This window comes from Syngnathus scovelli, chromosome 6, assembly GCF_024217435.2.
Source record: "Syngnathus scovelli strain Florida chromosome 6, RoL_Ssco_1.2, whole genome shotgun sequence".
Taxonomy (NCBI): domain Eukaryota; kingdom Metazoa; phylum Chordata; class Actinopteri; order Syngnathiformes; family Syngnathidae; genus Syngnathus; species Syngnathus scovelli.
Genome location: NC_090852.1, coordinates 17947745 through 17962325, shown reverse-complemented (window position 1 = coordinate 17962325; position 14581 = coordinate 17947745). Strand labels below are relative to the sequence as shown.

Below are 14581 nucleotides of genomic sequence, written 5' to 3'. Positions count from 1 at the left end.
CATTTCTCTATTATTATCATTTTTTTTCCCCTCCATATTATCATTACAATGCTGCCAGGGGAAGGAATGCAGTTCGACGAGAATAGAATGGCAAGGCCTTACAAGGCCATGTGGTTGTGTCTCCAGCTTGGACTTGAAAAGGTTTCTGTCTCAGAGACCAATAAAAATGTATTGGACAGAACCAGAACAAGACCAAAAGCAGACCATCCAGTGGCTGAATAGCTTCTGTACAATCTCATGTCACGTTTGGGAAACAAGTCTGCTTATGTTGTCTATTTAGGTATCAAGGTTGAGATACTAGATTAAATTATACCAATTGATTAAATGCTAGCCACGATGCTAACCATATTATAATGCAGTAAATGACATGAATTATGATAAATACGGAAAAGGGCACCACCCGCACTTATTTGTCAGCATCGTCCTCGTTTAGAGGCTTCCCCTGTCACGCCAGTCTGACACATGTCAACCGTTCGCCGTTGATTTTCCACCATTAGGTTGCAGGAGGCGGACGGGGCGTGTTGTTAACGGCAAGATTTATGTCGCCGCATCGCTCAAAGTGAAATGACGGCTTCCCTGCCAAACTGGGTGATTAGCGGGGAATCGGGATACATATACATTTTTAACATTAAGTCTTGGGTGGATTTCTCCAACCCACTTTCAATTTTGATTCTGTTTATACCCGACAGTGACCAGGTCCAAATATCGGCTTTTGCAGTTCACGCGATAGGGAGCTCCAAGTCAATGTAATCAGTGGAATGCAGAGTATTTAGAGTCCTTCAGATAAAGGACCAAGTGGACTGTAAACAGTCCATGGAAAAAAGCAATTTGTTTGTGTCAGGAAAGCAGTAAAAGTAGGATAGTCTGAAAGAGTTGAATATTAAAAATGGCCTCCACCCTGTTCTTCTTTCAGGGCATAGGCTTCATTTGAGGCAAGACTGTGATTAGTTTTAAATCTTCATGTCAGTCAGTGGTTTGTCACAGAGTCTGCGAAGAGTCGTTCAAGCTCACCGCAGAGCTGACATGAAAGCAACTGAGCATTTATTTTTATGCAGTGACTGCTTGATCGTGACTAAGAGAGACCGTGAGCTCCCTCCGCAGTGTAAATTCTACTTTTTGAGCTTTCTTTGCCACTTGACTTGGTTGTATTTGAAAACAAACAAAAAATGGTGAAAGGCGGAAGCAGAACACCCTGTAGTGTTGCTAATCTAATGATAACACACGAGGAAAATATTGTTGATCGATAAAATTATTTTTACACAGGCCATTTTGGGTCTGACTTCTCAGTTTGAGAAAATAACTTCCTTGATGGACATTTACACGATTACTCAACTTTTATACCCCCCAAAAAAATGCATGCAAGTGCGAGAGTCATTACGGAAGGTACGCATGCAACGAGAAGTTCCAGTTTTAGCCGCCATGCGACATGAAGCCAAAACAAAAGTGTCCTTTGTTTGGTCCACTTTACCGCCGACACCGCAGCCCACCGGTGGCGGAAACCCGCAGGAAAGGGTAGCTCGCGTTTCAATGCCGGACATGAAAAGAAATGTCTTTGGTAGTATGGAAATTAGCTAGTGAGCTCTCTCATCTTTGAAAGAAAATCCACAGTTGTGTAACATTTGCGGTTTTGGTGACATGCTGGGATGTTCAACAAGCCACCGGCTTTGCCTTCACGCAGTTCTGGGTATGCTCTATTTAAAACAAACACGAAGGGCTCTATTTTTGTAAAGAGCGCACGTGCGCTTGGCATAAAAACTGGTGCATCTTGACTTTTGTGAAAGTTTAATTTACTGTATTAGTTGGCAGAATGCTTTGCGCCATGCTGGACGTATAGCGGACCAAGGTTGGTTCCTTTTACATGACCCCGGGAAACCTCACAATTTGGTGACTGAAAATGGACTAGACTTTAGACTAGCTAAGAGCAGGTCTAAGTTGTGGCGCAGGTGGTGTAACGGGATCTAGGAGATCTGGGTATTGTGTGCTCTACTGACATGCGTGGAGGCTGTTATCGTATTTCATAAATTTGACAATAGCATCTGATACATCATCGGAACCAATTCATTGTATTTCTTCTGCATGGTGCCCAGCGATTCCGTTTCAGCTCCGAGCAGTTCCCACAAAGTCTGACGTATACGACGTGTTGTTGTGCGCGAGTGGGACACATTGTCACTTCTTACTAACTATCGGTTTGTAATTAAACTCCACAGTAAACACAAAATGAGTAGCCACCCTGCACGATATAATTAACTAAAAAGGATTAGAGATCAGCTCTCCGGAAGGCGGCAGCAACGAGGTCGGAGGGGCGGGGGGTAGAGTGCCTCCGTGGCATCTCCCGCTCGAAAATGGACTAATCCAAATGGGATTCATCAATAAAAAAAACGGGTGGAATAAAGTTGCGGCACTTAAGGCTCAAAGTAGTGCTGAGAGAGAAAGAGAGAGAGAGAGGCCCTGGCTGGCAGCCAGCCAATAAATTAGAAGATAAGAAATATGATTCCACTGGCGCACCACAGCAGGCTCGCAGCGACTCCTAACCGAGAGTTTCATTCATAATTAAATTAGTTGTAGCCAAAGAAAGGCTAGACAAGAATGGGACACTCTGTAGCGGATCAATAAGGAGCCATTCAAGTGGATGAGCCACTTGTTTCTATTCCTAATTAAATATGTTTCTTTCGTGTTCCAGGTGATTATCTGAAGCGGAAAGGTGGACGAAAGAATGGCAACTCCGCAGTGCAGCTCCAGGCAGAGCAGCTCGCTGTCGTCTTCTCCCAGCAGGCAAGTCGGAAGGGTGAAAGGAAGGCCTCACGGACACTTGGGGCTTGGCAGTGGATCTTTATTGTAAAAACGTCCAGTGGCCAAAGCTACCACAAGAGTGGCTGATGCAATACGAATCCCCATTTCCATCATACAGTAAAGAGCGATTCCAAAATGGAAATGAATACATCAAGCTCTAGTATAAATGATAGTCCCACCAGGGCTAGCAATTCGGGTTAGCATCAAACACATTTGGGAGAACTCTGTAGTCCAACATAAACCAAGGATGTTTCTTTAAAAGACTACATCGGAGTATACGGACAAACACCAAAAGTTAGCATGTCACCCAACACATCCACTGAAAATGGAAAGAACAAATCATACATGGATTGTGTATGTCCAGTTTTACAAATTAGGGTGGAGACCTTAACTAAACATTTGCAAATACACTTGCGACCACGAAACATCTGTGTTTACAAAACATAGCCCAATGGTCACTTTAAATATTTCTGCTTTTGGATAAACTATCAGCCGAGGATTCACTGAATCACCACCTGGGATGGGATTTTTTTTATACAGAGCTTGAGCGCAGACTCCAAAAAAGAGCAAGAGAAATGACAGAGATGATCACATCCATGCGTGAAAGCCGGCAAAATTGACTAGATGCAGTTCCCTGGCTTCACTTGAAAGGTCAGCCGACAACATCTGGCAGTCAAATGTCTGCCGTGGCTTGCCATCAAGACCAAAATGGGTACGGTATCCAATTACCACGTGGATATAAACTTAGGGCGGGATCAAATCAGAGTGGGGCTTTACCATTGGTACCATGTGCTTTTACCATCTTTAACGGCTCATATGTCTCACGGAAAGACCAATGGATGGTAGAGACGCTGGCCAGGGGATTTGAGCTCCTCAGTGAATGCAGCTGGAGAATCTTTGGAGACTGCGAAGGCAGCTGCAATCTGTATTGGCATCGCTGTGGAAAAACACTCTTCTCTGGTGTGTCATATTTACAAGACATATTTTCCACTTACAAGGATTTTCACTCCCTTTGTCATTAAATTGACTTCTTTTTGGATCGGTCTTGGGTTCTCCTCCCTCAGTCCAAACCAATCCATAATGATTTTCTTTTCTGGCCACATTTCCACTTGGGCTGCCATGCCGGACGCACTTCTTCTGTGGTCTTTTTGCGAATGTGACATTAGGCGCCACAGCCGCCACGAAATATATATCTATCACATCAGGAGTGAAGAGTTGCTTCCTTCCTCCCTAATCCAAAATTGTTTTGAGAGTTTTCAACTGCTCGGTGAGGACTGTACCAAATGTGAGTCGAGTAACCAACACCAAGAGACATACAGAACTGATTTTCAGTGTACGATTACAGTCAGGGAATTTATTTTTACGGTTCTAAGAGGACAACCATAACTATGATCTCGTCACCACTGAAAACAAATTTGACGGTCAAAGTCTCTTTGATTTTGACCATCATTTGGTACTTGGTCTCTGCAAAGAGACTGTCCATCATTCAGTCGATTCAAAGCCAAGATGGCTGAACCTTCACTCGTGATCTATGAAGGGTACTTAAAACGCAAATCAGCTGAGGGCTGAGTACGTTTCCAGTACGAATGTTTTGGGCGACCACACCCCTCCCTCAGTCGCAAATTAGTTCCAGCTGCGCTTTAACCGCCATACTTGAACAACAACATCTGCTCTGCTCCACACCTGCCCATATGCCGCAGGCTAACTCCGCCACGTCGGCTGACAGAACTTCTGGCACCGAGACGGATGGTCGTGGGGTGTTTTCATGCAAACTCGCTGGTTTTAGCCACGGATGCACTGACTCATACACTATGAGGATGTTTGTCAGAGAAGTGCCTCCTCTAGTTCAAACTAGGTTGATGACTTGGTAAAGTCCAAAGAACAAGGCGAAGGGCTTAGACTTTGAGATGACCTGCCTAGATTGATAGTCCATAGTCTTGGATCACCCAAATCAGACGGGATTGATCCAAGCCAGTGTAGACAATGGATGGCAGAACTAAATTGGTTAGTCCATTCTCTCTCCAGAGTTCTGGAGAGGGGAAACATGTGACTGAGCAATGATTCATCATCAGGAACAATACCAGAAGTGCGCCTGCTTCCAAAATGAATCACTCAAGGTTTTTATTTTCTCACAAACAGAAAATCCTTACAGAATTGAGTCTTTCCAAGAAATCTGGACACATTATATTGTCCGGAATGTCTTGTTACGGAGAATAGAAAAAACTTAAGGCCCCAACCACTTTTTGGCAGACCGGAACGGACCGCACATAACCCTGCTCCCCTCCACCTGGTGAACGTTTGCTAGTGTAAACATTGGACCAGAGCAAATATGTCTACTATTAAGTTACCTTTAAGGTTTTTCAAGCGGAGAATGTCGGTAAGCCACCAAGAGGCGGGACATTGCCTGAATGTGGAGGTATTCCGCAATGTCTTACCCTAGCAAAAGACGGATAACTTGCTTTAATTTCAACCTGAACGCAAGTATCGATTGGGAAATGGAGTGGACTTGGGACTTATCCATCTTGGAGGTCCTATCAGGGGTGTAACAGAAACAAGGTGTGACTATATGTCAGGGTATTGAGACTCGTTTCTTCTCCTCTGGTCGATTATAAGTGTTTATCTCCTTCAACTTTATTTTAAGTCACACCAGAGTCTGAAAAACGTCTGCTATCATTTAACGAGTCCCAAGGTAGCCAGCGGATGATTTCTTCCTCTCGGAGGAAGAGACCGGTATTACAGACGACGTAGCTGCCGAGAGCCCTCTCTGAGGCCGGCATGTAAATATTAGTTATGTTTGTCAAAGTGAAATGCACCGCTTCCCCTCCTTTGGAAAACAGACCTATTATTATCCTCATCATCGACGATTTGCGGCCGGCGAGGCGAGTAAATCCAGCCTGGCTCATTCTTTTGCAATGATGTTATATAATGTGTGGGAAAACAAAAATGGTTTGAAAATGGCCAGCTTACTTTAGGTGTCTCTAAGTGGTTAATCGTATGAAATGATGCCAAAGTGAGAGCTTTCCCCCTCGTCGGCCACAACGAGTGCTCATCAAGATCTCTTGAGTGTGACTCACTCGCCGTCGCGTTCATCGAGAGGTTTGCTGATCCAAATTTGACATTTTCTTCTCAGGGGAGGAAGTTGTGTTTTTACTTTGAATTAAAGCTGAATTATGCATCGATTCTAATTAGAGTCATGAATTTGATTTCAATATTAAAATGTACTAAATGATTGTGCGACCTCTGGGGTTCCACTGAAGGTATTAATGTTGCCTAGTTTTGAGCCTTTGGTAGCTCTCTGATTGGCTCAGGGACCACGGTGAGGCGAGTTTGTTGCCGTGGAGGGTTGGCGGAATTCGTTGCTTTTCTCACTAAATGAGACCTTTGCGTGACCCAAAGAAAAGCCCACATTGATTTGCTTTCATAAACCGCGAGCTGCCGTTAGGTTTGTTAGTGGATTCGACAGAAATGGAGCTGTGTTTTTTGTTTAATGATTCTGTCCTGTGTAGTCGAAAACGTCATGCGTCCAGACAGCTCGCCGATGGAAAATGTGTGTTTGGCGAACGCACGCCACCGCAATCCTCTACGCCCGCCGTCAATGTGGCTGACTACATCTGGTGCACGGGGATTAAAATTAGAGATTTTGTAGGCATTGAGCCAGCCACTTTGAGGACTCCCCAGGTACCTGGACTCTCGATTGCCCTTAAGCTGCAGTTAATTAGGCAAGTATTGACGTGTTTGCCTGGTGCGACCACTTGTCGGCCAACGCAGACGTCCGTCGTGGATTCTTGCAAAAAGCAGCTTTTGTGAAATAGTTAGCAAAAATCTAGTGGAGGTAAGAATGACAGGAACTCTGCCAAGCTCCATCAATCTATTTTCAATACCACGTGCCCTCATTTTGTTCATCTGGAATCCACGGAAAATCCGTACTAGCACAGGGAGAAAAAGTAATATCGAGTACCCAATTCCACAAAGCTAATTAAATTTGAGTGTGTTGACTTTGGACTAAATGCGGGTCACTTACTTTTTCCTGTGGTTGTTCATCCAGCAGCAGTCGCATGCAGTGCCTGCAGGTGGACTCAGTCCAGCGTTGGATGGAGGACCTGCGTCACATGACGGAGGTGGAGTGCATGTGCGTGCTCCAGGCCAAACCCATTGAGGTCGAGGACGACAGCCAGCAGACCGAGCTGATTGTGTCCGCCGGGGCGGGGACGGGGGCGGTAGGGGACCACGTGGCCCGCAACAACCTGCAGACGCTGCTTCGTCGGGCCCTTGTGGTCAGCACCGAGTTGGGTAAGATGTTCCAGCGGCTGGAGAAGGGACGCTGGCAGAGGGTCCACAGTACGGCGGTACGAGCAAACTGCCACGTGCGCTCCCTGGTGCACGAGTACAGCGCAGCACGCAGCACGCCGCCCGAAATGCAGAAGGTGATCTCGATGTTGGGCTCTTTGAGCACTCGACTGGTGAGGTCAAGACACTCATCCATGTGGTTTTGCTTCTGTTGCAGTTTGAGACGTCTCTACTGGAGAAGTGCATGGAGCTGACGAATATCACAGAAAGGTACAACAATTTACGGATTCACTGTCTCGTGGTTCACTTGCTGGACAGCATGGGTTCGGGTCCGAGAGTCTCAAAAAGTGACGTCGGTGGTTTTCAAGGAAATTCAAGTTCCAGTTGAACATCATCCTAAAGAATCATCTTTAATTACGTGGAGACATCTTTTTGGCCACTTATCTTTCCAGTAAACTCTGACAATGCAAAGTGTGTGTCCATGTTCTGACCAGTGCATTTATTACCACTTTTCCCTGCAGGTGCATTCACACCGAGGATGAGTTCTTCCTAAAGTCCATGAGAGATGCTATCCACGAGATCCTGACGGATGTCAGCGAATCATTCAGCAATATGATTGACATGGCATTAGCTAATGAGATCCAGGTTTGCAATTGTAAATTACAGACAAACGTCTTTTCAACTTGATTGTCACATCTTTGATGTCTTCTTGCAGGTTCTGATCAAGCAGATTGAATCTTCAGACAATGTCCACACCATCGGCAGTGCCATCAGCAACCTGCTGTCCCTTACCCAGGATGGACCGCAGCTCTGCAGCATCATCGCCAAGGTAACGAGAAGACCGACTCCAACTTGAGTCCAGGGTGTCCACAAAGTCACACTGGCTCAGTTGAAATCTGAGACGAGTCGTTTGAAGCTATTTTGGGCGTATTGGATTGGGAAGGATTCCAAATCAACTAACAATCTTTTGGTGTCTTTAACAATCTACGGGTGTACCCTGCCTTTTAAGTGTAAGAGGTTGTTTAACTGCAAGATTAGGCAGCATATCAAACAGTGAGCCTCGATTGGCCGGGCCATTAGTTAGCTGGCCACTTCCAGGACACGCACGTACACAGATTGTAAGATCAATACTGTCAGTTCCCATTAGCACAGAGCGTTGATCACGTGGCTTAGTTGTGCCTACTCATCAATCCGCCCCACCTTAGAGAATGGTGGACAGTGGGAGCCCGCCTTCCGGTAGCCGTAATAAACACACAAAAACTAATTAGCTAGCTAATTTAGTATTTACACCATTTAACATGGGCTCAACTTGAACATTTATTATATAAACCTAATGTATTTCTTTAAGTAATATCTCTCATGAATAAGATTTAAAAAAAAAAAAAAAAATCACTTTACTTCACTCGAGTCTCTCTTGCCACCTACACACACCCCCACAAACACACACACAAGCACACACGTTACACAACATAGTGCGTAATTTCTGGAGAGTGTCCAAGCTTCTCCAATCCTGATTATCATTTTCCGCAGAGGGCGTACTTATCTTCTTTTTTTCCTCCCTTTCTCCCGTTAAATGCGATTAGATTTTTAAATGCTGGGAAGGAGAGCTGATATTTCTTCTTTGGTGACACACACAATACATACATTGAACATGGTGAGTAACAGCGTGACATAAATTGGTGAGTCAGTGTGCACATTAAGTAGACTGTGACTCACATACGACTTGTAAGATATCTAAAGTTGTATTTTGAAAGAAAAATATTGTCGTGAAAAACACCCTTAAACTTGAAATGGCCAGGAGGAGGTTTTATTGGTAATAGTATTTAGGGATGGTCACTATTAAGAGTCACTGAGCAATTGGAAATTTATATTGAAAATTAAACAAAAACTAATTTAGTCTTTGTTTTAAATACATTTCAGCCCAAAATAATACAGGTTCAAAATAACTTATATTACCAACAGTTGTTGGAACACTATCAGTAGTTCGACAACAGCACATTACATACAAAAAAGACCAACAAAAAAAAAAAAAACGCAAATGCGTTTGTACTCACCGAAAGTAACGTACCTACGATCGGTTCTTCAAGATGAGGCCATGTTGACGGTCCAGTCCACTCAAAAGTTGAACATTTGGTGTTTAATTCAGTTTTAAAGGTGATAATGAACCTCTTAAACCCATTTCCTGAGCGTAATTTTGACATTTTGGCTTAATAAACAAACTTTTGGTCAATTCGAAACGGGTAGCTAGTTAGCTGTCGGCCATCTGAAGATCCCCCGCAAACGCGATGACGTCACACACCTGCTGATTTTTATCTGCCAATCAACAATTCAACCGTGATATAATTCACTGCATTTTGTCTTACCTGGCAACGCACGCTGGTGCTGAAATCTGATTGGCTAAGAGCGTTGACGTAAACAAAGTATAGGAGTAGCGCCATAAGCGCCCGAGAGGAATCAAATCAAGAAAATGGACTATCGGGAGCAATAAACAAATTTAAAGTGTACCAGTGACATATTTGAGCTATACGGACATTTCTAAGTAAGCAGTTTTATTTTCATTGAAGCAATAACAAGGAAGCCAGATATTCATGAATAATTCATTTTACATTTAAGAGGTTGCTCTCAGTCCCAAGTTTTGCTTTTAAACATTTTAAACCACAATAATCTTTTTTTTTTAAGGGTTTTCCGCTGAGTTATGTTGCTTGGTTGCATTTTCAAGGTTCGGGGATTTTGTTGGTTATTTAAACCACATACAGTGACTGTGGATCAAAAATAGACTATGACTTGTCCATCAAGAGTAAACACATTATAAAAACGGTTTCTGTGTGTAAATAAGAGTTGATGTGACATTTTGTGCGCAACGAAGCGTAAATGACAGAATTACATGCTGCATTATTCCGTTGGTGCAAATACGCCGCTGCAGAGGCATTTTTAGCTGTGTGCGTGACGATGTCTGGGTGAAGTTTTCGGAAACGAGGGAAAAGTTGCTCGATGACGTGTGAAAAGCAAAGCGGCCATGCAGGTGGAACAAACGACAAAGTAATCGCATTACTGGATAGTTCTAAGCAGGATTCAAGAAGCAAGTCTTTTCTCAACAGTATATTTAGAATTAGTATAGCCTAAGAAAAAAAATATATATCTTGAATCCATCCATTTTATTTAGAATTGCGTGATGGTTGGTTGATATTCAGTGTGCCTGGTCTGTAATTAAGTATTGTAAAACAAGTATGTAAACTGTATTAAAGTTATTCAACTATGGTACTTTCAAGGGTGGCCCCTAGTTAAAATTATCTTGGTCAAAGTTTGCCTCACACGTATTTTTGTTTTCAGCCAGACCACATCCCACAATGCACTGTGATTGCATCATTCTGAAATGGACAAAGAGCCAAATGTAGCTAAAAATCATCTATAATGAAGGCCTATGGAAACATAAAAGTTAAGGGAAGCATTATATTGCGAGAGCCACCAGCTCATTGCACATTTACGTCAACAGAAGGTCCCGGAATGACCCGTCGGCGACAACAAAACATTGAAATTCATCACGTTGGATAAACATTGCATATTTCATGAAGTGAAAACAGTGAGAAGATGATGAGAAGCTAAAAAAAAAAATGGATCACATGTCCATGCAGACACACTTCCAGGTAGTCATCTGTGTGCAAATAGGTGGAATTACCTGGTGGAAGGACAGCCATTATCCTAATAAGCCCATTAGAGCTGTCGTGCGTTGTTCACCATGTGGAGTGGCCAATCACGCTGCCCTCCACACCCTGACCGCTCTTTCCTGTTTGGATGATTGGACAGCCCGGATCCTGGGAAGACCACTGTTTGCTCAATCTGAGAAGAAAAAAAAAGATTTTGGATGAACCCTAACATCTTTCACATGGTCCCTCAAAGTCAATTTCAAACAGTGGGATCCATGCAAGTGAAATGCTTTGGTGCTTTAAAAAGTTTTATGATCCAAGGGTTCAAGCAAACATCTTTAAATGTCTGGCAGGAAGGAGCGGTGGTGTCATTGTTCAAGATCTGCCGGCAGGATCGTTTCCAAGGCCTCTACGCTCACGCTCTGAGGACCGTGGCCTCCATCTGCTGCGTGGAGGAGGGCATCAAGCAGCTAGACAAGGTATTTTTATCTTATACCTGAATATTTTTCAAATGTAAGACTGAGGGGAAAAACAAAAGCTTCCAGGCGTGACGTCTTTTAAAGCAAAGTCCGCTCTCGATGAGCGAGGCGTCGTCAGGGGAGCGTCCGTCCATCAGCCGCGTCCGCTCAGCCTCGACAAACACAACTGTTGCCGTGGAGGCCGCCGGTGATGTGCAGGTGCTGTTTATCAGCCGATACGCTGCTTGCTTGCATCAACCTATTGGGACTTGATGGAATCATAACATGGAACTTGATGGCTAACAAATTTCAGGAGCAGGCCAGATGATTGACGGAAAGTCTGTTCTCTGGTGTCACCTGTCTTGTACTGTTGGATATGGGATTGCCGTTGATCCCGCAAAGCGAAAACCTGTGGCTATTATAAATGGATTGAAAGCTAAAAATGGCCTCTTCAGTCAATGCAGTTATGTAAGGTCAACGAGATCAGAAAAATGCTCTTTTAGGAAGGAACCTCAGATGGGCGGGGGGGTTAACAGGGGGTGTTTACACGTCACTGCTGCTGACGTCCACAGAGACCAAAATAGGGAAGTGTCCTTTAAACCTGGGCACACCGATGCTCATCAGCGGATGAGAGTGACAGCTGTAGATGAATTATTAAAGTGAGTTCCTAAACTTTTTCACCCCCAAAGTGACGGTGCATTGTATTCAATAATGAATTTAAGGGTAAGGGTAAGAGCCAAACAAATTCATTTGATCATTCTGGCGCACACAATAAATGGATGGATATATTAGTCATGTGCATTTTATCAGCTGTATAATAAATAAATATTGCATTGTTAAATTAAATCGTCAAGCTATTTGCTCAAAAATTGATGTAGTGCATAAAGACGCACAAAGCTAATGTGATGTGCAACACTGCCTCCCCGTGGAGAAACCTTGAATTGCAACTATATTTTTAAAAAAATTAAATTGGAGTCGTTAGGAATGAAAGCTACAGAAAAGCTACAAAATTGTGCACATTTTTTTCATATATTTTGATTATGCCACGCAGAAAAGTTCCCATTTAAGTGGTGTTAATGATGGAGGATGCTTGGCCCCAAACAGGTTGACGGGATCCTGTGCCTGGCGGACATCCTGACGGACGAAGGCAGCGCGGAGGCAGCGCGGGCCGAAGCGGCGGCGGTGGTGGCGCAGATCACGTCGCCGCACCACACGTCCACGCAGCACCTGGCCAGTTTTCTGGAGAGCATGCACGACATTGTCACGGCGCTCATCAGTGAGTGAGCAAGCCTTATGCATCATGCAAAAAAAATAAATAAAATAATCTGTAATATTTCGGACAATTTGAACATTTGGGACGTGTAGAACATTTTAAGATTCACCAATCTGAACTTCGAATTTTTCCCTGTCGGTCAGACTTGTGCGAGAGCGCCTCTTGTGGCGAGGTCTTCCTTTTGGCGTCGGCTGCCCTGGCCAATATCACCTTCTTCGACAGCATGGCCTGCGAGATCCTTCTGCAACTCAACGCCATTCACATCCTGTTGCAGGCTTGCAAAGACCGCCAGCGAGTAGACACGCCCTATTCTAAAGACCAGGTGAGACACCCCCATTCTTACAGAATCAAAATAAAATAGTGCTGACTCTCAATGTTTCCATTTTAGGTGGTAACAATCTTAGCCAACCTCTCCGTTTTGGAGCAGTGTGCAAGTGAAGTCCTACAGGAGCAAGGTAATAAAGATTCAAAATGACCTGACTGTTGTGCATGAAAGCTCCGCAAGATGGCAGCATTGTGCTATATACAGTCATAGCTGCCGGCAGCCGTGCAGCTTAGACTTGAAACTCAACGCACAAGTTATGTTTGCCTTTATCTGTTTTTTTCTTTCTTTATTTTTGATATCTCGGCAGGTGTGGAGCGACTGCTGCTACTATTAGGCGAGAGGCCGTCTTCCTCCAGTCCATCTGAGGGCGCCGCCTGCGAGCGCGTGCAGCAGAAGGCCGCTGTGACATTGGCGCGCCTCAGTCGGGACTCGGACGTAGCCCAGGCTGCCATTCAGCTTAAAGGTATTATGGTTGACAGTTCATTTAATTTCCCCCCAAAATTACTCCCAGTTTTGCTGACTCACACAAAATCGAGTGGACAGTCTATGAAAACAGGACACACGAGATAGTTTCATGACCCATGCACAAAATTGAACAGGAAGGCGGCCATTTTGTTTTGAAGCAGACAGTCAATGCAGATTACTCAACTGGCACATAGTGTCAATTATTCCAATTAAATTCAATCTATTCTCAGATTACTTTAAACATAGCGGTAATGGTGATGACGATATTAATGTCTGCAAACTTTTCCTCTGCTGCCCTCAGCTGTTCCACGTCTCATCGAACTGTGCCGATCCCCCACGGAAAGGAATAATAGCGACTCCGTCTTGGTCGCTTGCCTGGTTAGTAATTGTTGTGATTTCAAATGTTTCATTCTGTCCATATAAACTTTTTTTCATTCCCGCTTGTATGGTTCACTAATATTTTGGCATCTATGTGTGCAGGCGGCCTTGAGAAGGTTAGCATCAGGGTGTCCGGATAGCATCGAGGCGGCCGACTATCAGCAGCTGATCAAGCCGCGCCTGGTCGACTCTTTCCTCCTGTGCTCCAACATGGAGGAGAGCTTTGTGTGACGCTAACGTGCTAACGTGCATCAAACGCTCGAGAAACCATAAAATATTGCTCGACCAGAGACATTGTGCATGAGTTCAAAGAAATATGACATAACTTCACAGGTCAAATCAGGACCCGGGTCTGTGAGTCCATGTCATGTATTCTATTTATTTATATTTTGTATAAATTAGAATCTCGATTTAATAGACCCAGAAGCAACCCTAGATTCAATAGTCCACTCAAAATGCCACTTCTAAAGCAACTATTTCAATCTGTTAGCCACTTTTTCAAGAATGTCACAATGATACAAAAAATTAAATTCAAAATTTTTTGTTCCTAAGAAGTATAAAGGTACCAGTGTACCAAGGATAAAGTTGTAATATAAATGGATGAAAGTTGTAATATTATGTATATGGATGAAGTCAAATATTTCCAATAAAAAGTCAGAATGTTACTAATATAATAGATCAGTATTTTAATTTTCATAATAATTACGATATAAAGTTGCAATATTCCAGTCATACAAACCACTATATTTGCATAACTACATTACAGTTAAAGATTTTTTTTTCCACGTACGGTAGTGTTTATATGACGACTGCGTGCATGAATCATTGCCATTGCTTGTATTTTTAGAGCACGCGGAATTAATCAATTTCCTGTAAATTTCCATTCATATTTGTTATGATCATATGTGCTACTGGAATTTGTTAAATTGCAAAGGATGTAATAAAGACAAGCAGCTTTCAA

The 14581-nt window shown here is 43.5% G+C and overlaps 1 protein-coding gene and 1 long non-coding RNA gene across 2 annotated transcripts in view; one reads left to right on the top strand and one right to left on the bottom strand.

The window, feature by feature from the left end:
* The window catches only part of LOC125970965 (uncharacterized), a 23989-nt gene extending 14588 nt beyond the window's left edge, over positions 1-9401 (bottom strand). Inside the window, exon 1 of the long non-coding RNA XR_007482309.2 lies at positions 9132-9401. This is a non-coding gene — a long non-coding RNA (uncharacterized lncRNA). The remainder of the gene's footprint in view (positions 1-9131) is intronic.
* Positions 1-14581, top strand: part of LOC125970924 (protein inscuteable homolog) — a 20425-nt gene extending 5844 nt beyond the window's left edge. Inside the window, exons 2-13 of the mRNA XM_049723715.2 lie at positions 2681-2772; positions 6839-7214; positions 7295-7347; positions 7599-7722; positions 7793-7906; positions 11075-11200; positions 12284-12455; positions 12596-12774; positions 12841-12907; positions 13085-13240; positions 13544-13620; positions 13723-14581. Of these exons, the coding sequence (XP_049579672.1) occupies positions 2714-2772; positions 6839-7214; positions 7295-7347; positions 7599-7722; positions 7793-7906; positions 11075-11200; positions 12284-12455; positions 12596-12774; positions 12841-12907; positions 13085-13240; positions 13544-13620; positions 13723-13851 (1632 nt within the window). The 5' untranslated portion in view covers positions 2681-2713 and the 3' untranslated portion in view covers positions 13852-14581. The remainder of the gene's footprint in view (positions 1-2680; positions 2773-6838; positions 7215-7294; positions 7348-7598; positions 7723-7792; positions 7907-11074; positions 11201-12283; positions 12456-12595; positions 12775-12840; positions 12908-13084; positions 13241-13543; positions 13621-13722) is intronic.